Consider the following 24,677-nt stretch of genomic DNA (forward strand, 5'->3'; position numbering starts at 1 on the left):
ATTCATTTTAATAAAATGGTCCGCTTAACAAAAGGTCCGTTTCAACAAACCAATCTATAATAAAAAAAAAAAAAAAAAAAAAAAAAAATATGATGACACGTCGATACAAAACAAAATAGAATGAAAAGAGAAGAATTATCTTTTTCTGTTTCTGCCGTGAGGCTGGAAAGTCGATTGAAGCCTGTTTCGAAGCGTGTTCAAGGATATTTGTCTGATCGGTGCTGAACGGATACGTTTTCGTGCGAGGATAATATAAACCTATCGTAACCCGCGTCAAATTCGACGTTTCAGTTTCTCGAGAATCGGCACAGGCGCGTCGATTCGATCGCAGCTGACAAATGCCTTGCAAATGTATAAAGAGGGATCAGGTGGTAGATACCCTGAGGCGTGTCGTTGAATTCAGCAAATTCACGCGAATTTGTGTGCCTGTGTACTATCTGCGAGTCGCACGTGTTATCTATTATATCATATGCCTGTACGATCGTTGATCACTAAACTATGGGTGTCTGTGCATTTTTTGGCGAATTCTGAAAACTCATAGAATGCGTGTAACACGCAAAGTTGTATTGTGATAACATCTAAGCAAAGTGATATTATCTAAGACATTATCTTATACTTTTGGCATCACCTTTGTTTTTGACGATACGAAAATCTTTGTTAACGTACGATGATTTTCGAAGGTTTTTCCCTTTTAAATGGCAATCTTCTAGTTTTCGGCGGATTAATCGATGCAGTTCAAGCTATCTACATTGAAAAATTATTAGTTCAGAAGATTCGACTTATCGTATGAGGACAACGTGAACAGGAGAGCAAGACTATCGTTCTCCTCTTTATTTTATTTTTTATACAATGGATTCTACAAAATTGAAGTTTAAATATCTCCCAACGTAATACTTTTTTTTTTCCTTCACAGAGAACATCGATTAATGCGTCAAAAAAATTAAAAGATGATCTCAAAATATTCGATGGGCCTGCTGAACAATTTTTTCATTAACACGTTCGTTGACATATCCTGTTATTGACAATTTCTAAATTGTTGAGAAGTGAGAATGTAGTTGTTTGACAACAAAGTTAACAAAGTCCTTTCATGTGTCCACAAAACGAGAGAGACATCCAAAGAATATTAATTCTGATGGGACCGTCTATATAATATTCAAAAAAATAAAGCCCCCGTTGTGATATTCAACAGGTGAAACGTTCATCAGCATCACGAAATCCCATTTATCTTCCATTTGTCTTTGATCATGTTCGTGCGAGATGTATAAAATTGCACAGACACGTATGGCTTATTGATCACCTGTCCTGGTGTGTGTGCCCGCGCGGGCAGTCGTTTCGCAGTTCTACGTCACCGAGGCTGAGAACGAGTACGTGATACGAGCGAACAGCGCGATCATGAAATGCAAAATACCGAGTTTCGTGTCGGAGTTCGTTCAGGTGGATCAATGGGTAGCCAACGATGGAACGGTTTACACGGTCGGAGAGGAGGATTACGGTAGGCGGTGTAGATCTCTCGTTGCTGCTGCACTAACCAACGAACCAGAGAGACGGTGTGCTTCCGTTTCTGGCCCCCCGTCCCCCCATCTTCTGGCTCCAATTTCAACGTTTCATTTCCTTTTCCCCCAAAACGAACGAAACGAATTCCGATGGGACGGAAGAGTAAGCGGGCAAGACGCGAATACAACCATCCACACGGTTGCCACTTTATCGCTCTCTCTCTGAACAGAGGCTTATTAGTTATTTAGGGACAACGTTCACGCGAACGTGTGGCACGTCGATCGGGAATCTTATCACTGGAGGAACTCGTCGACGGGCGTTCGAGGCGTCGAAACTCTTTCGTTTAGAAGTTACAGCCGCTTGTCAATATCGAGAAACTAAAATGTAAATTGGTCCATTTCATTTTGAAGCGGACGATTATGCGGCGAAATTTTATTTTGACATTTGGAGGAAGCTTGTTTGTTGAATTCGTTTTAAAATGAATAATTACGTAACGGTGGAATGACGCACGTCGAGAATTTTTGCAGTCCCAGAATTGCAATATTTTCTCAGTTCTGAGTATGTTTAAGTATAACCCAGGCAAAACAAATAATAAATTTGTTAAATTACTTCTCAATAATTTCTATCCAGTGATGTCATACCGACGAGTTCAAAAAAGAAAGCGAGTTATGAGTATACGGTATGGTCACTCGTTATGGTCCGCAATCAGTTGCCAGCGCAAGTGGTTAATGGACACAAGCATGACATTTGTAGAAAAATTTATGTAACGTTTGCGTTTTTAACGATCATTGTCGATTAGTTCGTCGTAATTTTCAATAGATTTAATAATATTATTAAAATAGAACTAGTATTTTATTCATCTTTTGAAAAAAAGTTCCTAAGAATAATGTTTCGTAAAAAAAAAAACTTCACAGGATAGCTGTTTCCTCAAACGAAGCGTACAGGTTTGAATAGAATTTTTCTAGTCGGCAAAAGATGACTATCTAATCTATCACAAATTGTTTATCAACAATTCAGATTCACATTTTTCAGAGTACACACGAATTTTCCATTTTTTCCAACTTTCCTAAATATGGTTTTAGGACCTTCGACATTTGTGAATTACGTATGAAAATATCCAAATGAAATTGACTTATTTTACGTATATATTAATATATTATATATTAATGTATTATAATTAATATATTATATATTAAGTATATGTACATATGTTATTTTTCCATACAAGTTAGTCTTCTCACGAAAATGATAACAATAACTATAACTATAAAGGAACGGAGGAGGAGTTCGACATCTCTGACACTCTCCATTCAGTTTCTCTATTGATAAGATCTGTATCATCGATGTGTCACACCCTTTGGGGTTGGGGTTGTCCTACTAAACCGCAGCCGTTTTACGCGTGTCGCGTGTGGGGTTGACGTACTCTGGGGAAGATGCGCGATTTCAGTGGTCCAGCAGTTCTACGAGACGAGGGTCATCGACGAGTTCGTCTTGCGCGGCAACACGGCAACCTTGAAGTGTCTGGTCCCTAGCTTTGTGGCGGATTTCGTAGACGTGATCGAGTGGCTGGCTGTCGAGGACGGGTCCACGTACTCCGCGAACAGCCAAGAAGAAAAGGGTACTTCTTTCGTCTCGATTACCGAGATGATGTTTAGCGAGAGTACCAGATGAGCACGAGTGGTTTTCCTCGATCGCGCAAAAGGCTGTTCCGTATTGCACGATTTCAAGAGAAATTTGAATCACGTGTCGTTGATCTGTTTCATCCCGGAATTGGAACTCTCATTGCTCGTGTATGGGGATGCTCGTTGCTCGTTCTTTGGTTCAGAAATGTACGTATGTACGAGTACTCGAATGTTCGAATGTTTGAATACTTGAATATCTGAATTTGAATCTTCGCGTGTCTCAGTATTAAAGAAACTGACTTTTAGTGAACTATGTACAGTATATTATAATTATAATAATATTAATATAATATTAATATATATAATATGAGTATACACTTTGAGTGTTCTGAAGTTTACTGTTTAAATTTTGTCAGTGTGTGTTTACGAATAAAAGACTAAACTGTCCTGTAGCAAAAAGCCTAAATGCTTGATTGAAAAGTAAGAAAAGTAAGAAAAACATGAACTATAAAGTTACTCAAAATTAATATTAAAGTGCCATTAAGTATACCGTGGACTGAATTTCGTAAATCAATTTTTGTCGAATCCCTTCATCTACTGATTCTTGTAATCAATATTCATTTCGTCTAAATATCTCTACGTTGTAAATTATTGTTTTCAAAGGTAATGAATATTTTTAGAAAGTAGAAATCTGAGAATGTGAAGTCTGGAGATGTAGGAGACCTGATTGAAGAGATTAGTTCTTTGAAATCGTGTTTGCCCATATTTTTGTTACTTTCTAATGAAAGTAAATTTATGGATTTTTTCCCACGTGACATTTCAGTCTTACTTTTTTTTTTTATCCGTAGAACACCTTGTTACGAAAATTTCGATTCATTGACTCTGTTAGAACTCTGGTTTGGAAAATTGCTTGAACTGGCAAACAATAACTGCGATCCAACGTTTACGATAAAGAATGACGTACGTGAAATTCATGGTTATTGGTTACGCTCTTTACTGTACTTGAACGAGCATCCAGCTACTCTGACATATATTCAGACAATCTCAACTGAACGAAGTACCCTATTACTCAAGATCCGAAATAATCTTTAATTGTAATAACGAAGAAAATCGATGGAACAAATTCAAAATTATTTCGTGGATATTTTCAACGGAAAAGAAGCATCATCCTCCGCGACGCGACCATTTCGATTACATCGTCTACGCTCGATTCAGCGACCCGTCGAGACAGAAGTCCCGCCGGCGTTTTTAATGGAATTAATAAATGGAATTACCAGCGTGCTCATCCCTCTCGCGAGAACAGACGGCTCCGGCGCTTTGACGGCGTGCACGTCAGCTGCCCGACGAGTCGAGGGTGTACAGGATGCGCTGGAACAGCGAACAGGGGAAAAGAAAGAGAGAGAAAGAATGACAGAGTGGAACGCGTGCAATTTGCTCTCGCTGAGTATGAAAACTTTGCCCTTTCCGACGCGAACGGAGCACGGAGACAGAAGCGTGCGGCTGGCAGTGGCCTCGTTACACCCGCCGCGATCCAACGGATTAGGTTAAGTCGGATTAATCGAGCCTCTGTCGCTGGCAAATTAAACGCGACCGCGAACAGGACGATCCATCGGCTCCCTAGGCTGACGATCCAGCGCGAACCGGCGGCCAGGCCTAATGGAATTTATTTCACGGTCAGCTAACGAGCGTTTCGGCGAGAGAGTGTGTTACCTCGGGTGTTGCCCTGAATGAAATGAAATTTTCTGGTCTCGATTGAGACGATCGAGTATACATAGTTCTCTTCGGCGACGTGCCTGAATGGGGCGACGAGTATCGAAAGATCAAGTACACATACGCTGAAGTTAAAGAAAGAAACATGCTTTTTTAAAGTGTCATACTGAGATCGTTGTTATTTTAAAATGGCTGTCGCTTTCATTTGGACGATCAGTTTTTCGAAACAGTTGTTCGTATCAACGATAAAAGATCACGTCTTGTGGCTACTATCAAAATGAATTTCGAAGAGGAAATTCTGTTGCTTTTGCTATTAAAGATCGTCACTCATGTACCGCCTGTATATCAGACCAGCATCGATATATTCATAATATTTAAATATTTCAATGAATGGAAAATATTTTTCTAAATATATTAAAAATAATTTGATAAATATTTTAATTAATAGGAAACGGTATTTTAATTAGTAGAAATGCGTTCATTTAATGACAAGAGCACAGCCAATAGAGCTCTGCTGTCTCAAACTGCCTGAATGTAGATATTTGACAACTGTATTTGACGAAAGTGGACAGTAAGAAATTTAATTTCAAGTATTTTCCTCTTTTGTTTCTCATCTTCTTTGTAGTAACAACGCTATTATAGTCATTTCTTATTCAATAGTAAATAATAGAATATTTTTGTAAAATGGGCGATAAAGTAGAATTCCAATTATCACGGTAGAATTATTTCATAGTTATTTAAATTTAATCTAATAATTCATAGTTATTTAATTTTAATTTTCGCAGAGTTCATAGTTATTTAATTTTAATCTAATAAACATGAGCTACGAAAAATCAGTAGTAGACTTTTATTAGATGAACTTCAATTACATAAACTATTTGTACCTCGACAAGTCGGGAATATGGTCTCATAAGATATAGAGAATAGCTGGGAATGTGGTCTCATGAGATGAGATTTAAACCAAGTTTTAGTCATTATTCATTTAAACCCAAGCTTTAGTATATTTAGTCAATTGCTAGCCACTTATTTGAATCTGAATTTCTATTGTAATTGTCATATAAACAAAAAAATCACTGATATTAACGGAGCTCTGTTATGTTATACATACAAACTACAGTTACACATGGTGTTTCTTGCTTTTCCAGCAAATTGTACGAAGCATAATCTACAAGTGAAAATAAGAAAAAAGTGTTACGTAAAATTGTTCCCAAGCAAATTCATATAATCGGAATTTTAACATAGTCGATGCTGATCCGATGTCGAGCAGGCACTGCATTGTTAACCCTTTGCACTCTGAATTATTTTTCAATTATTATGTATATATATTTTTTTTGTTTGGCAATTTAATTAAAATCGAGTGTGACTCGACGTAAGTGTCCCTGTGATAAAAACTGATGAAGGGTTAAATACACTGTTTATTACCTAAAAGCAAACAGTGTTGCAAAATTACGGCTGATGTTGCGGCGTTAGATATCGAGAATAATGGTCCACGCGATGTCGCTGTCGTTCGTGCCCAAAGTTGGCCCAATGATTACGTGTCAGTCGTCGTTTTACGGCTCGAGAAAACAGTCTGTCCGTGGGAATATTTCTCCTCAAATATTTGCCGTTCACAAACTCGCGTGACAGTCGAACGAGCGCGCCACGGAAAACGGGACGATTTTCCCGGTTCTCCTGATTTCGGATTAGATTAAGCCCCGGCAGCTAATCAAACCGACCGTGGAAATTGATGTCCGCTGGCCTAGCCTAATTTTCCATCGGTGGAAAGAGCTGGTACGACGACCTCGCGGTCGAGCTCCGCGTTTGCACAGGCAAGTAGCATCCGCGGTTCATTGAAATTTTAATCGGTCGGATCAAAGCCCCGGTTCGACATCCGGCTATCCTCTTTGTTCTCTCTCTCTCTCTCTCTCTGTTTTCTTTTTTGTTCTTTCTCTCTGTTCCACTTTCGTTGCAGTGGTCGCCCAGTACTTTGAAGTTCAGGTTTACGATCAGTTCGCGATACGCGGCAACGCGGCGATTTTCAAGTGTCAGGTACCCTCGTTCGTCGCCGACCACGTGGACGTAGTGGGATGGATCGATTCGGCCGGCGGCAGTTACGTAGCCGAGGGACAATCATACGGTATCAATCAGCATGGATAGACAGCGAAAGATACGAAGTGTATGTGTGTGTATGTAAGTGTGTGTGTGTGTGTGTGTGTGTAAGAGAGGAATTAAAAAGATCGAGAGAGGTTCTGTACAGCGCGGGATCGTTGCTCCGTTTTCCGTGCTGACGAGAGATCCACCGATTTATACTCTTTGCCTCTGCGTGGGCGTTCGTTCTTCGCATTCGTGCGTACGATGTGCGGCTCAGAGTGGAGAGATCGATCGACGGAGATTCATTCGTTAATGTTCTTGGATTACCGTGATTCCGTGTCCGAGGGAACGTACACTGCCGCTCAAAGTATGAGCCGTGGACCATTTTATCATTTTTTTCGTGGAATTCGCATGACTCGTTTAATCGTGCCATCTGAATTTTCTTACTGTGAACTAAAATTTAATTTGATTGAAGTAAATTTCGATCGGTTTTTGCATATTGTTTGAGGAGCATTTGAAAAGATGAAGTTTACTACGAGTCACTGAAAGATCGTCAGAACATGATCGTCGAGAACTTGAACATGTGAGTCAAAAAAATAATAATGGAGGATGAAGTAAAATTCTGTAAAATACAATGATATCGGAAAATGTTACTGGAGGAAGTTTCCGAGAGATATGTATATGAATAATTAGATCATTAACAGAGCAATTAGCCATATCAAAATAATTTTCATTAAACTATCGTTTATTAAAAAAAAAATGTTAAGAAAAAATATTTTTCACGCATTTAACTTCTGGTGCTTAAATTTTTCACTTTTATTTTCTTTTTTAAATTCCTGAATTCCGCATAGGTATAGAATCTATTAAACTTCTTGGTGACAAGTTCTATTTTTTTCTAAGCGATACTAATATTCTATGTTCCTAGTGTTTAATTCTTCGAACACACTATCAGCACACGTTTACTTTTAAAGAACAATTTTATCATTATTATCATTGTTATCATTTTTAAAGAACAATATTTAAAAAAATTGTTATTATAACATTGTTATCATTTTTAAAGAACAATATTTAAAAAAATTGTTATTATAACATTGTTATCATTTTTAAAGAACGATATTTAAAAAAAAACAGACAACTTTAAAAAAATTGTTATTATAACATTGTTATCATTTTTAAAGAACAATATTTAAAAAAAAAAAACAGACAACTCGCAATCGTGCCTGTACAAACAGATGAAAGGAAATACACACACGCATGGAATTGTTAAGAGATGTTCAATGAGTTACCAAAGTATATTTCTCTGACACATTATAAACTGTAATACGTTCGTACGTTCTTCGCAAGTAACAACGAAGAAAGAAAAAGATACTTTTGAGCAGCGGCGTACGTGAAAGAAAGCAGATCTGAGGGGAAAAAAAGAATTCTACCAGAGATACGGCCGCTTCGTTTACTTGAATCGTTGCTACCGATCGATTTCTCGTCCCTCGTTACGTATTTAAACGGTCTTGGCGTTGCACGAATTCCCGAACGCTCATCGCATAGCATCGATCGCGTCACGGACCACGGGGCTGTATGTAGATGTACGAGGCTTATGGTAAAACCGGAAACCGGTGTCTGGTTGCAGTTGTCGGGCAGCGGTATGCAGTGAACGTGATGGACGAACACGTCCTTCGGGGGAACGCTGCAATTATCAAGTGTCACATACCGAGCTTCGTCGCCGAATTCGTCGAGGTTGACTCTTGGATCGAAGACGAGAAAACTGAGATTTATCCTAGCACCGATTACGGTACACACACGCACATATGTACGATTGTATACTTTTACGTGGGCGTACAAATACACTGGCATATACTTCGTCTTGTGCTACGATTACACTGGAAGACGAGGACGAAATATTCGGTGGTTAAATTGGATGCGCGTTTGAATAATAATTATGTGAACAACTTCAGTTATTAGAATGACTTAAGGTCGTGCATATGGATATTTCTTGTTCGTATTCGTAAGAAGGCAGATATTGACTGCTTGAAGTTTTGGATCGTTCAAAAGATTTCGTGTACAGGATTTGGAATGTAAGAATTTATATGACACGACGTACTGAAGGTGAAGAAAAATATTTACAGGCTCGATGGGAAATTATCGAATTTAAAATTAAGGTAATTTAAATGAGATAAGATAATTTAACATTATCGAATCATCTGTACGGAGTATTATTTTAAACTGTTTAACAAAATCGTACAATTCGAGTGAAATTATTTTGAAGCGTGAAATTTCTACTCTATCTTAAATTCTGTTTCTTCAAAGGTGTTTCTACATCGTGCAGTATGTGAAATAAGGATACTGAAGAAATTTGTTTCGTGACTAGATTTTAGAAGATTAAAGTCCTCCCTTTACATCGATCTCTTAAAATTTTCTGTACGATTTTTTTGAACCTTGAACATTAGAGTACGCAATCCTAATGTTCAAAATTCGATAAAGCGATGGAAAAAAGATCGTATAGCACGTTGTAGGACGTTTGTTATAGAAAGCATACTTCAATCTTCAAAATTTTGGTAGCTTATTAATATTTTCACAGTCATTCGAATTTTTACAATTTTCGACAAGAAAAAGTGTCCTTGCTTTTCTGCTTGCTACGCAATGTATTCAAGAAGATTTTTGAAAGAAACTAGGCTGCCAACGTGAAGGCTTCACGATTCAAAATGGATTGTTATACGACTTTTCTTGTTTTTAGTAAAGTTATAACAGTTTAAAACACAGACAATTTTTCATCGAGTCTTCGAATACTTTTGCCTGCCATCTCTACGTATTCCTAGATCGTTCATGAAACGTTCATTTTTAACAGATAATGGAACATAAGTAACTGTCAATTTAACAGCACAAAATAGCTTTCAGATAAATAAAAAAAAAAAAATTGTACATTTTATATAATTGTTAAATGGACGGAGCAAAATTAATTTCAAATCAAATTTTTAAATCGGACGCGAGAGCAATTAAACTTCAAATCAGATCTCTTGAAATAAAGTTAAATTCATTCAACGTGCACAAACGACTAGCGATAAAACCAATAAAACGCGAGCAGCATGATCGCATTCATTCATTTCAAGACGATTCGTTTCGACAAATTGACCATGCTTCCGGTGTAATCGTAGCCTCATGCCACGAAATGAAAAGAAGGAAGTAAAGAGAACGATGGAAGATTTTCATTTTTCTTTCATTTCTCACGCTTTACGATCGCGCGTTTTCCCTTTTTCTCTTTGATTTTCTTTTTTTTTCTTTTTTCGCGAAACGCGTACGCTTCATTTACTACTCGTGCAGGCTGCGAGAAAAGCGGAAAGACAGGGGGGAAGGGGGACGCTCGTACGATCGTTTTCATTCATAGTCGCGCGAAGGACGCGACCGTGGCGCGGCGAGCCAATGTTTCAAGGATTCCGTCGGGCATCGACCGGATCGCGACATCCTCTGCGATCCTGCGTTCTATCTGCTAGCCGGAAGTCACTCTCTCAAGCTGCGTTTGCATCAGGCGATTGTCGTTGAGCCGATCTCAGATTCAGTTTCAACGTTTATACTTTTTTTTTTTTTTTTTTGGGTCATCACCAGTTGCCAAGGTGCAACTAATTTTCAGAATTCTCACGTGCATAACAATTGCGATCGATTTGCCGCGCTAAACAGTAAACAGGGGGAAAATATTCGGAAATAATCGAAAAATAAAATAAATAGGCGGAAGTATCAGTGGCGAGCTAGAGAGTGAATTGAATTTTTTTTTTTGAAATCTTGACATAAAGAACGTACAAAAAAAGTTAGACACAGACGTGAAAGATTCAGCTTTTCTGAAAACCGATAAATATGCTCGTCTGTAAAGAATTAACTTCTCTGTTCGAGTTTTTAACATTGTACCAACGGTGGGTTTCGAATCAAACGAATTGTTCGTCCTCCACTCTGACAAATTCGCGCTCATTTGTTGCACCAACACGACGGAACACGACCTTTGTAATTAATACGAGTATAAATTTGATCGTTTCATGTAAACGTAGCTTATGCGACCGTAGGAGACACGCAACAGGTATTGCGCATCGCGATAGCAGGTTGCGATCGATCACGAGAAAAGAAACAGGATGTCGTGGTGCCACGAGCAAATGAATAAGTAGACAGATAGAGAAAGAAAGAAAGAAAGAAAGAAAGAGAGAGAGAAAGAGAGAGATCGTTTCTCCGTGACGTTGGCAGGCTATCGTTTTCTCAAGAGATATGTAGAAACAAAAATCGTGTTCGTTCCATCGGCCTCCACTCGAGTATTTCCACCGCGTCCTGGAAGATCGACCGACGACGGAATTATGCACGTCTGACGTACGACGAAGTCGTCCGAAACGCCCGGACGATGCCCCTCGTTTCGAAAAAGTATACTACTCAGCTACTCTCGAGTATTATTCGTACGACGTTGACTGCCGCTGCTCGCGCTGTCCCAGACTCTCCCTCTCCCCATCCAATTTTTCCCTCGAAATTCTTTTTTCCCCACAAAATTCTTGTCTCACGAGAACCCTTTCTTTTCCCGTGTGAACTACACTAGAGTATACGTGGCTTGTGGTTGCTGTTGTCGCTTGTAGACGCGTTGCATGCATCGGGCCCGTTCGTCCGTCGATTATTTTGTAACCGGAAGTCATCGGGAGGAATGCAACGTGAATGGAATCCCTCACGGAATGGTCAACACGGCGCTCGGTGCGGCTTCGAAGGAGAGCGAAGGTTACAAAATGAACGCGCTTCGACTTTTAATCCCATCGTCTCGATATTTTTGACTCAACTTTTTTGGTACAGCAGTTGCTGGATTACGCGAAGAGAGATTCTGTTTTTCCTTTTTTTATTTTGCGAAATTAAACAAGATATTCGCTAGAAAGTGTACTTAGTAGGATGTTATTAATAATAGTAGTTCTTTGGCATAGATATGGATTTTTGATTTCACGTGAATTTTGAGATGTTTATTGTAAACGTACATTCAGTAAAATTAGTATATAGAGTGAATAGTTAACCCTTAGCACACTTAATTTAAACTTTCCTGAATATTACTGCGTATAAAATTTCGTGTAATTAATTAGTAATTTAAAATATTAGTATGTAGAGTGAATAACGATGTCTATCTTTAGCATGCGTTTTTAACAGTTATTAAGATGCATAAAAAAAGATATATATATATATATTCTTAAAAGTTTCAACAAACTTTTCTTCGTCTGTTTTTCTGAGAAGTGAGAATTTCATTTTTTAAATATAATTGAACTTTCAATATTGTGGAAAAACAATATTATGAATAAAATATTTATTTAGTTGAAGAGATCATTTTGTGTCACTTCATTATTATATTAATGGAGATTTATTCTATATATAAGTAACAAATTATCTCTTTGTTGTGTTTAAAATTACCAAAAATATATTGAATGAGGAGCGTATAATAAAAATGCATTTATCTTTAAATATCTTTTGATATATTTATTCGATTTACTGTAATAATATTATATTATAATATATGATATATATAATATAATAGTTAATTATTTTAATAATCAATATAATTAATATAATAATTAATATATTATATTATCATATTTAATATAATAGTTAATTATTTAATTATTTGAATAATTAATATAATAGTTAATATATTACATTATCATATTTAATATAATAGTTAATTATTTAATTAATATTTAATTATTTTAATAATTAATATAACAGTTAATATTATTATATTTAATAGTTATTATAATATAATAATTATTACACTGTAATAATAATTATTACTGTGTACAGATAAATGATAATAATCATATTATAATTGTTCTGGTCTCTTCAAGCTTCTAATAAATAAACCAATTACTTTATTATTCACAAGATCATCTCCACGAACATATTACGAAATATTTAAAGGATTGAAATTACCTCTTTTAAAAAATTTCACCCCAAAAGAGAGGGAGGGGAAAAAAAAAAAAAGAGAAATCAACACGCACATCAATAATACGCGTCTATCGGAGTAGTCGGGGACTCGAGTGACCCCATTTAGGTGTGCCAAGGGTTAAACAGTGCTTCCACGATCCGTGGCTGACGGATGAAATTAAAGCTAGTTTCCTCCACGAGAAACGGGATTAAAAGGATTAAAGGGAATATCGCGGAAGCGATATAGCGGATCAACAAATCCGAGAGCACGTGTTCTTATCCAACACCGTGTACCGATGTATACCATGGAACAATGCAAACTCGATGTTCCCTGCCGTGTGTTGGTTGTTTGACGAACGGGCCTGAATCGCCGAAATGAAATTCGTCGAACGATGAAAGCGCGAGGCAGATAAAGAGCCGGCTGCGTTGTTCAACGTTCGACGAACGTTGGCCGTAGGCTAAAGGTAATGGATCGCATGTGGGCCAATGTGTATTAATCAAGACGGCATTGTACTCGTCTAGGCGAGCACGTATGTGCGCGTATGTTGGACGAGTATCGTGTGGTCGTCGGGATAATTGAATATTTCTGATTGCCAGGCCAGGTCTCGGTACGAACTTTGCACACTGGCGGGCGTAAAGTGTCGTCCAGCTTTATTAAACCTTCCGATAGAACCGATACCGAGGAGACCTTTTCCGATAAGTCAATTATCCCTGGTTAGAAAGTTGCGCCTGTGGTCGAATCAACGCCGGCACGAAATAATCTGTGTGCTTTTCGATTTTCCCGTGTCGACTCGATGACACACGAAACAGATGGGAAATACCTGGTGCTGCCGTCCGGTGAGCTTCACATTCGCGATGTCGGGCCCGAGGACGGATACAAGACCTATCAGTGCCGTACCAAGCATAGACTCACAGGAGAGACAAGACTGTCTGCCACCAAGGGACGTCTCGTCATCACCGGTAAGTGATGAACAATGTTCACAAGAAACGATCAAAGTTTCGTCAACGTTTTTTTCGTCGGAATCACGATTCTGATTTGCTCGAATTTAGTCGACTCGTAATAATTTCTTAAGCTTCTCGCGTGCGGTGCGAAGCGTAACAAAGTGTTTCGTCGCATTGTCAAAAGCGTTTGCAGATCGTTTGTCGTTTTCAACAGTGAAAAAAAAAAAAAAAAGAAAAAATCAGAATCGTGTTTTTTCTTGTTTCGAACCTGGACGCGGTCGTCGCGCGCGCGAATAATTTTTATCATCGTCGCGATATGAGATTACAGCGAGATCCAGCGTTTTTTGCAGCGAGTGTAGAAAGTATTCGTACATTAACGACCGGTGGAAAATTGTTAATATTTTGAGCACTTGCAAAACATCGCGAAGAGTATTTAAGAAGTCATTTTAGAGGGGAGACTTTAATCTTCATTTAGTGATAAAAGTTTTTCAATGTCTATAAAGATGTTTGAATTTGCAAAATTTTCACTTTGAAAGAAAGCGAAGTTAACGTTGCCAAAGTGGAAACTTCACACTTTAAGACGAGCCTTGCATTGCTCTACAGTTTGAAATGTCGACAATGTTTCATCTTGGCTCATTTTGATGCGAGACGCCTCAATTATAACAATACCGAGTTCGTTTCGTCCAAAAGTATTTTCACATCATTTTGGAATGAGTAAATAAAGATACTTTTACTGTCGAACATCTTTACGAAAATGTGAAAAATTTTTTTCACAACCTCTCTATCGACAACGAGCCGTTAAAATTTATCGCTCGACATGCTTTTTTTTTTTATAAAGTTATAAGCAAGTGTTTATGCATAATATAATTTAAATTTATAAATTAATATAATTATTATATTGTTATTATTTTTAAAATATTTCAATTAAAATTTTAAATTTTAATATTATAAAATTTTTCGATTTTTTTATAAAGTTATAAGCAAGTGTTTATACATAATATAATTTAAATTTATAAATTAATATAATTATTCTATCGATATTATTTTCAAAATATTTCAATTAAAATTTTTCGCCAAGCGTATGAATAATTTCTACACCATTTATATGAATCAATTCCCAATTAAACCTCCATTGAATTTCTTTAAATCTGAACTTCTATAATAACTAAAACTGAACTTGTACAATATCATATCAAATGGAAAATCCATTAGTATCTGATCTCTTAATTTTCTTTTGACAATTTGTTCCACAACCAGTTTGTACAAATAAAGTTCTACCCCGTGGATTCGAAAATTTTCGATTTTCCTCCTTTTTCCACTTTCTTCTTTTTTCTTTTTTTTTTTTTTTTTTNTTTTTTTTGGTTTCTGTCGCTCGGTTCAGAAATTTACGGTCGCGCGAGATAAACACGAGCATGTTGAACGAGGACTCTTTTGCGATGTAAATCGGCCGGCGCGCACGCGGTACCGAATTCGTGTTGCCGGCCGGACTTTAACTACTCTTTTATCGTCGCGTTTCGGGCAACTTTTGTCTGGGTTCGAAACTGTTTGCCGAGGCAATTGATTTTCCCTGGAACAGAGTGAACAGACACACCCCAAGTGCTTGGCCGGACAATGCAATTAACCAATCGAGTATATAATTTTGTACCTGCGAGAGTGTCTTGGAAAATCGATTGCCACCGGGTCGAAGTAGCCACGTCGATGTACGTGTTATCTTTTGAACCAGCGAGCTTGATCGAATTACCTGCGAAAATGAACGTAAAGCAAGTCGCAACGATTTCGCAGCTTTTGGTGAAATTCAATTTGTGCTGAAACGGAAAGCAGAAATTTTGTTTATTTGAAACTAAAGAAGATGGGAAACGATGCGAAGGATGATGAGGATCGAGCTCGTTGGTAAAACCTGAATGCTGGGACAGGGTACCCCTGCGGGCACGCGCCACCGCCCGCCCATGATTTCACTCTTGGCATGATCGGTTTTCACGAATTTACCGAAATTAACAGAAGAAAAGAATGAGAAAGTAAAGAGAGAAAAATTTCTGTGCAAATGTAAAATTCCATTTCGACGCTTTGCGGCCGCCCTCACGCGATCTCCGGGCTCTGTCCTTCGCTCTCGCGTGGTAAGTCAAACGTCATTCTAATTATTTACAACGAAACGAAGATAACTCTACGTGTTTTTAACACATGGAACAGCGATGACGCTCGATGCAGCTGTCAGCGTTCACCACGTTCTCGGTTTTGTTCGTATCGATTCTGATCCTCAAATGGTATCGTTGATTCATTTGATTATTTAGGCATTCTAAGAATTTTCAGGCGTTTAATTTTAGTTTGTGTTCTCCATTCATATTAGTAGAGATAGAGGTGATTGAGTTGGGAGAGTTGAGGTTTCAAATTGCCGACTTTAGTCGATTTATTGGATAAAACATTGTCAGATTGTTATTGTAGACCGAGGGTTTCTGAAGTTTGATCATATTTCAAGGTAATATAATCATATTTATTATTATTCAAAGCGGCTGTACGTATTATCATACTGGCATAAACGTACAATAATTCAAATAATAATGATAAAAATAATTGCTGTATTATTTTGGAACACGATCAAGTAGGCTGCATAAAATTTCGGAACCCTTGGTGTACACAATAGGATGATTTTTAATTGCACGTCAACACTTTCAGGTGGCGAGTTTACACACTAAAAGACACGCTGAATATTTTCCTTAATTATTTATTTATTCAATTATTATTCTTTCTGTAACTTTTGCTTACTTTAGCTTACTGTATTAACGTGCAATTAAGAATTACACTAAACAGGATGAATTAGCTAAATGATGAATCATCTAAACTTCCGAGGACAAAGTTACGCTATTTTAAGAGACTTTCCAAATGTAACGTTGGAAATATATTTCTTTGTGAGATCTTAGTTTTTCACAAGTTTATCCAAAAATAAACCAAAAAGAAAAATGACAATTTTCTATTCAGTAAATCATTCAAGCCAAATGAGAATGTCGCCGCGAAGCAAATCAGAAACTTCCAAAGTTAAACAATATCAAATCTGAGTACGATTTCCAATTGCTCAATGATACCAGTTAGGAGTTAAAGCGTTCTTCTCGCGGGAATAAATTCAAGAGACACATACACACATACACGTACACGCACGCAGCTTCGTTGGCTCAACAGAGTTACTCAATCGTCAACGTGAGCGGGTGAAACCATCCAGCGAATGCGATTCCATCTGAATCTGAATCGCACAGTGCGGTACTGTGCAATTAGGTTAACGACGGCCGAGAGATAATGAGAATCACAATGAGACGAGGAAGAAGGGTCCGCGCCGCAAACGACTCCACCAACACCAATCGTCATAGCGTGCCGTTTTCGTTGTGAAACAGAACCGGTGGGCAGCGTGCGGCCAAAGTTCCCTTCGATGGACAACATTAACGGACTTTCGACGGAATCGAAAGGCGATTTACCGCTTCTCTGCCCTGCCCAAGGATTCCCGGTACCGGTTTATAGGTACGACTTATATCTCTGATCACCACCGGTCAGCATGATCGAAAGAAAGGGAACCTCTCGCGTCGTGTAGGCGAGACTAGAAATATTGGGGGAAAAAAACCGGAAGAAACGTAGGTTACGTTCGCGAAGACTAGATTTGTCAGGAATTTAGGAGGTTTCTTCGTCGCAGTTGATGGCGAGATCGTTTCTCTTTTATTGCAAGTAAGATCGTTTCTCTTTTATCGCACAGCGACTTGGATTAACCTCTCGCGCTGGCAACTGGCTCGCGGACCGTAACGAGTGACCGAACCCGTATATACAATAATTCGTCGCTTTCTGCTTCCTTTGAACTCGCCGGTATGATATCACTGAATAGAAATTGTCGAGAACTGATAAATTTATTATTTGCTTTGTCCAGATTGTATTTAAATATATATAAAAATTGAGAAAATGTTGCAATTTGGGGGAAAAAAATTGTCGACGTGCGTGGCACGTCGTTCCAGCGCAAGAGGTTAATATTCGGATTAAATATTGAAACTGTTGCAAGTTTGTAAAAGAGGAATTGTGTAATAACAAACGTGGGCTCGTTTGAAAGCGTGATACCTCAATTTTCGAAGTATATATCGTCTGTTTTAAAATGTTTTTATATAGATGAATGAAGATAGTTTACCTCTCGAAAATACCGTAAACTGTCATAGCACGTAGAAACATTGAAACAGTTTTTTCATAATTTAATCTACGATGGATTTGAAGATTGAAACCCTTTGCAACAATCCCTCGAAACTTCCTGTACGATTTCTTTTCCACCAATTCATTGAATTTCGAGTATCAGGTGAGAACGAAAATATTTCTTCTTGAATTTTCGTCGCACGAGTCCATTCCAAGTTCAATAAAATGCGAAAGAAGATCGTACGTCAAGTTTTCCAGGATCATTGCAAAGCTTTGATCTTCAAATCCATCATCAAGTCAATCGTGTAAACGATTTCTCAATGCCTTTACTATGACAGTTCAAGCTTTAAAATGAATTCAAGTGAATTATTGTACGATTTCTCCCTGCAAAATAAAATAACGACAATTTCTCGAACGTTGAACATTTCGTGTTCGAACAGTTTCACGACTCTGCGTTTCAACACGCTCGAAAGAAATGTCAAACTGCGTCAAGGCAGAACAAGGAATATTGGGAAAATCGTCCCGAGTATTCGTGAATGACTGTTAAAGCTAGACTTTGGAACCGAAAACGTATCTTCCGTGTAAATTAGTCGAGATCGTTGTTGCTCTATTAACGCGTCGACGCGAAAGGGGTGGCTTTTGGAACGACCCTGCATCCCTCAGGGGTCTCCCGTTCCACGCACAAACGGGAGAAATGAATCTGAATCGTTGCCCGCGTGTCCCTCAGAACCCGTGGGCAGCGTTCGTCCAAAAATTCCATCGACGGACGACGTTCGTGGATTCAGGACGACGGTGAACGGTAGCGAGGCATTGATCTGTCCTGCACAGGGGTTCCCCGTACCCTCGAACAGGTAGAGAATCAATTAACCCCTTGCCTTGTTAATTCGTTACAAACGTGTCGAGTTGTTATCTAAGAAATTTCTTAAATTAACTATAATTCGTCCCTTGGTGTCAGTTCAATAACGGAAGGATACACAGTTAGATTTGCAGATTCTCACTGTTATACAGCGAATGAACTAAATCCCTATTCCAATTACTTTCGTACATTTCGTTCAATTTCTTCAGCTTCTCTAGTTTTTTTGTCGCGTTACGTTCATTTGCTTTGAACTTTTATTCTGCATCTTCCTCTTTGTTTCAATTTTTTAACACATAACTACAAATATATTATTATATTATATTATATTATTATATTATATTATATAATATTATATATATAGTATATTATATTATATAATATTATATATATAGTATATTATTATACAAATGTTTCTATGCATCATTGGAAAGTTACATCGTGAAAGTTGGCAAGATGTTGTCAAAGAATTTGAAAATCGAGTAGCGTATTTTGTTATTAAAAATAAATATAAAATATTATATTATATTATAACTTATATATATATAACATATTATTATAACTTATATAACATTGAATTATATTATTAATAATATTATAAAATTTATAATAATATATATAATTATATTAATATATATAATAATACATATTATTAATAATATTATAAATAATATATACAATAATTATAATAATATATACAATATTATTAATTATATATTATTACATTACATTATATTACTTTTACTATAAGAAAATGTGTCCCAAAATTAACCCAGGGGACGGATGAGCGTCAATTATTATCCGGAAATTATGTCTCGAACTTCGTCAGTAAGTAATATATTGCCACATGTTATGAGTTACATATTAAAAAAAAAAAAAAAAAAAAAAAAACATTTGCTATCACTGACTTGTCAGTAAGAATATATTGACTAAATTAACTCGGGACTTCTTTTTCGATTAATCGATTAACTGTGGTTCATGAGGCAAGCGGTTAAAAAAAAAAACGAATAAAACAAAGGAACTCTGTCCGATACATATCGATATTTGGAAAGCTTGCCGTTTAATTGCATAATCAGAGCCGGTTGGCAGCGTGAGACCGAAATTCCCGACCATCGACGACTCCAGGAGTTTTCGAACGACCATGGACGGCTCTGTGACCCTTCTTTGCCCCGCGCAGGGGTACCCTGCCCTGGTTTTCAAGTAAGTTTTCCCGCGCCTTTCGCTCTCGACATCGTGTTCTGTCTCTTTTCCCTGGAAACGCAGAACCCGTGGGCAGCGTCCGACCGAAATTCCCATCCGTGAGCAACATAAATGGTCTGACAGTGATTACCAACGGGACGTTGCCTCTCCTCTGTCCCGCGCAGGGATTCCCCGTACCGAGTCATAGGTATGCTTTCGAAACAGAGAATTATTTATTCGGAGCACGTCTAGAGGCGAAGTAGTACTAGATCGGTGGTTTTCAAACTTTCCATCGTATATCAAGTCCCTCTTCTTCCTGCGTTTGAAATAAAAAAAAAAAAAAAGAAAGAATCAGAAAATCTTTGAGACATTGGTGCTCTGTGTGAATTTACTTTGTTGGATAGAAAAGTATTTAAATTTGGAAAGTATAATCAATTCATCGAAATGTATTTTATTCTGACGAAGATCGTTGTAATAATTATTATGGATTATAATTATTAATAATTATTATTATGGATAATAAGCATAATAATAATTATTACGGATTTATGGATTATAATAATTATTATAATTATTAATAATTATTATTATGGATAATAAGCATAATAATAATTATTACGAATTTATGGGGAGAAAGTAAATATGCTGACACGTATTTTAAATATATGATCATTTATAAAAGTAATTCTTAACTAACTAAATTTTCAATTACTACTTAAAATTATTTTCGACTATAATTCCGAATAGCTACCGAGCTTCGAGAGTTCATCTGCTTCGAAGATGAATTCTTCAATTTTACGAAATTTATTACATGTATAAGATAAGAAGATAAGAATATACAAGATAAGAAATCTATTTATTTATGCCTGATCATTGACTTGTATCACTTGTTAATGATTGGTCATATATACATTGATCTACACTACTTGATCCTCAAAACATGGGACACACAAAAACGTATTTTTTTTTGAGTGTCTAGTCTACCCTAATTAGTCGATAATGTTGCAAATAAAACAAATCAAACTTGATCGTAATTTATTAAATTTGATCAAATGTTCACAATAGCGAAACGTGAGGTTAATAAAAAGTGAAACATTCAAAATCAACAAGAGCTCTAACTGTGAGCTCCAAAGCTATTAATATACATGGCTCTTGATATAAATGATTTAGATTTCGTGAAATATTTTAGATAATTATGGTAACTACGAAAACGTAAACTGAAGTCTTTTAGTTTCTACATAACACTTAGTAGAGTAGCTAAGAATATACGTAGAGAGATTAATTTTGTTTCTCAAGATCCTTGAGAACGACCACGTTACAACCCTTTAGAAAACGAGTACGTTGATTTTCCTTAATCCGCTCGTTAGTTTCTCGGCGATCGTTGCAAGTCCGCAGGGTTCCCGATCCTGAATTCGCTCGATCACACTCGAATTCCCCGCTGCGTGAACTCAATCGCGATGACATTCAGAGCCGGTGGGCAGCGTGAGACCGAAATTCCCGACGATCGACGACACCAGGGGATTCCGTACGATGAAAGACGGCTCGGTGACGTTGCTGTGCTCCGCCCAAGGGTTCCCTGTCCCGATACACAAGTAAGTTGGCGACCGATTTCGCGAACTGTCGACGCAGCATTGGCCAAACACTGTTTTTTGGTCCCTTGACTTTCGAATTGAATTTAGCATGAAATGGTAACTTACGATCGGACGTCGATCGCGGAGAAATTCTAGGTTCTTGAAACATCCAAATTTCATTTTATCGTTGACAGACAATTGGATAAATCTGAATAAAGGTGCAAAATAAGCAATTGTATACAATTGTATACAATTTCCGTGTACAATTAATTGTATAATTATATTATATATATTTAATTGATTAATTATAGAAAAGTCTGCACATTGAAATGTATATATATATATATAGGTAGTAGGTGATATCTATAGTTGCTCACGAAAGTATTCGATCATTTATAGGAACTTTTCATAAACATATCGTGTATGAAATATTTCGATATCTCTCTTTAAAATTGTAGCGGGACTTGACTATTATAATTATATCGATCAAGTTTGAAACAAACTTAAAAATATAAAGAAATTACAAGATATTCAGTGGAATTATACCATAAGACAGGTATGTCAATTTTGTCCTAACATATATTTTAATATATAATATATATTTTAATATATTTTAATATTTTAATATTTTAATATTTTAATATATTTTAATATTTTAATATATATATTTTAATATATTTTAATATTTTAATATATATATTTTAATATATTTTAATATTTTAATATATATATTTTAATATATTTTAATATTTTAATATATATATTTTAATATATTTTAATATTTTAATATATATATTTTAATATATTTTNTATTATATATAAATAATATATAATACACGTTTATTGTAATATATATTATATATAAATAATATATAATACACGTTTATTATAATATATATTATATATAAATAATATATAATACACGTTTATTATAACATATATATAAATAATATATAATACACGTTTGCAATAAACATCTTGCAAATTTTACGAACATAATCACGAGCGTAGTAATCACACGCCATCAAAGTATCGAAATGTTTCGTACTCATGAAAGTTTTTCTATAGCAACTGTTCGAATACTTTCACGAGTCGGACGTACATCTCAGCAACTCACTTATTCTCACTTATAACGATTTCGGAACGTAAAATCAAAGTTGGATCTCTATCCAACTGGTGAAACTGTTCGAAATCGACAGTCCGTTCGTCGTAGGCTCGGCCGTTAGTTGCCAAATTTAATTTTCGAACGTCGAGGAATGAAAAGCTGAACCGACCGAATTCGCAGAGCCTGTGGCGAGCGCCCGACCGAAGCTCTCCAGCACCATCAACCTGATCGGACTCACGACGAGGACGAACGGGAGCTTGCCTCTTTTCTGCCCCGCGCAAGGATTCCCTCTTCCGTCTTATAGGTACGAGGCTCGAGTTGATAAGTTTCGCGAGAATCAGGAGATGAAGGAGATCCGAGGATTACTACTCTGGATAGTTTCTAGAATGCTTTCGTCTCTGCTCCCGCCGAGATCAAAGGACAAGTGGCTCTGTTAAATAACCGATGTTAATCCGCGTTTCAAGATCCACCGAATGAATTATAGCGCAACAGCTGGCGCCTCGGCGCTTCCATTTCACGACATTTCTCCACGCGAAACAAATTCGAATTGTTTTCTGCTACCGCGTGGTTTCCCTGTCCCTGGTGCACGAAATATCGACACCGGTGTTGTTTCTTACGCGTCACTTCCCTTTGGGATTGCTCGCAGAACCCGTGGGAAGCGTACGACCCAAGTTCCCGACGATGGATAATTCTCGTGGATTCGTCTCGACGGTCCAACAGACTCTGACTCTCCTGTGCCCTGCTCAAGGATTCCCTGTTCCTTCGCATAGGTGGGATAAGATCGTCAAATAGTCTTGTAGTCAAATATATGTATATGAGATACAAGGCCAGCGCACGCGCGTCGAGAATTTTTTTGCAACATTTTCTCAGTTTTAAGTATATTTAAATGTAACCCAGGCAAAGTATTATATTTTATCCGCTCGTGGCTGACTGATGTCATTCATCTTACGAATCTCAAAAAGTCAAGAGCGTCGATGAAGCTCAAGGTGCGATCGTCGATTGCCCTGTCCCGGCGTTCGACACGGAGACTCGACCCTCACCGAACATATTTTCTCGTAGAACCGGTGGCTAGCACGAAACCGAAGTTCCCGATGACGGAGAACTCGCGTACGTACACGGTCCACTGCGACCAGCCGCTCACTTTGTTGTGTCCAGCTCAGGCGTTCCCCGTTCCAGCCTTCAGGTACAGAAAATTCGCGATCGTGAGACGTACGTACGCGAATGAATCGATGCGTGATTTTTTTCGTAACGAAAGAGGAACCATCTCGAGTAATCGACATTTTCGGCACAAATTTCTTCGTCAAATGTTTCTTGGTGCATCCCTCCAGAGCCGGTCGCCAGCACTCGGCCGAAATTCCCGTCGTTGGCCGATTTGCAAGCATTCAAAATGGCACTCGGCGGTGCGATGACGTTGCTGTGTCCTGCCCAAGGGTTCCCCGTTCCATCGTACAGGTAATGGTTTCATCGTGTAGAGGTTGGCTCTCATCTCGCGATACGTTTGATTTCCTCCGTCAGAGCCTGCATCCAGCACGCGTCCACAATTATCCGGCCCGAGCGATCTTCAACGATTCAGCGTTTCTTCGTTAAACAGCGTCACCCTTCTGTGCCCCGCTCAAGGATTCCCAGTCCCTCTCTATAGGTAGGCATAGCTCTCGTTACCGAGGAGCAATCGGAGCTTATCGTAATCCTCCAACTCGATAGGTGCTAAACTCGAGAAAAAAGATTCGTCTAAATTATTAATTTCTAGTAGTTTCATTTTGTAACCACGTTTTCTGGAATAAATTTGTGATTGATCAATTTCGCGTGAATATTCGGAATTATTCGGGCTCTCGTTTCACGAATCGTGTAACTCTTCCCAGAGTGCACCAATTGCCTGGTTCAAGTAATCTTTAACGATTCAGAGCTTCTTTGTTAAGGAGCAGGTTAAGTCTCACTGTCGGGGGAATAATGAGAGCTTCTCGTTATCTTGATGAGCTTTCGTTGAACTTGATTCGTTAAACTCGGAATTCGTGTAAATTAATTCGTAAAAGTTAAAATTATTCTGAAATTAATATTTAACGAAATGA

General features: G+C 37.4%; 1 protein-coding gene across 20 annotated transcripts in view; it reads left to right on the forward strand.

The window, feature by feature from the left end:
• LOC122528463 (Down syndrome cell adhesion molecule-like protein Dscam2) overlaps window positions 1–24,677 on the forward strand; it is a 115,762-nt gene that overhangs the window by 16,677 nt on the left and 74,408 nt on the right. For 15 of the 20 annotated variants that reach the window (XM_043653593.1, XM_043653596.1, XM_043653600.1 and 12 more), the window contains exons 5-6: window positions 2,942–3,112; window positions 13,620–13,769. In XM_043653593.1, coding sequence (XP_043509528.1) covers window positions 2,942–3,112; window positions 13,620–13,769 — 321 coding nt within the window. Of the gene's footprint in view, window positions 1–1,330; window positions 1,493–2,941; window positions 3,113–8,560; window positions 8,683–13,619; window positions 13,770–24,677 lie in introns of those variants that run through there. The other 5 variants (XM_043653610.1, XM_043653614.1, XM_043653613.1 and 2 more) reach the window with 3 other exon arrangements.

Source organism: Frieseomelitta varia, unplaced genomic scaffold (assembly GCF_011392965.1).
Source record: "Frieseomelitta varia isolate USP_RPSP 00005682 unplaced genomic scaffold, Fvar_1.2 scaffold_251, whole genome shotgun sequence".
Classification (NCBI taxonomy): Eukaryota; Metazoa; Arthropoda; class Insecta; order Hymenoptera; family Apidae; genus Frieseomelitta; species Frieseomelitta varia.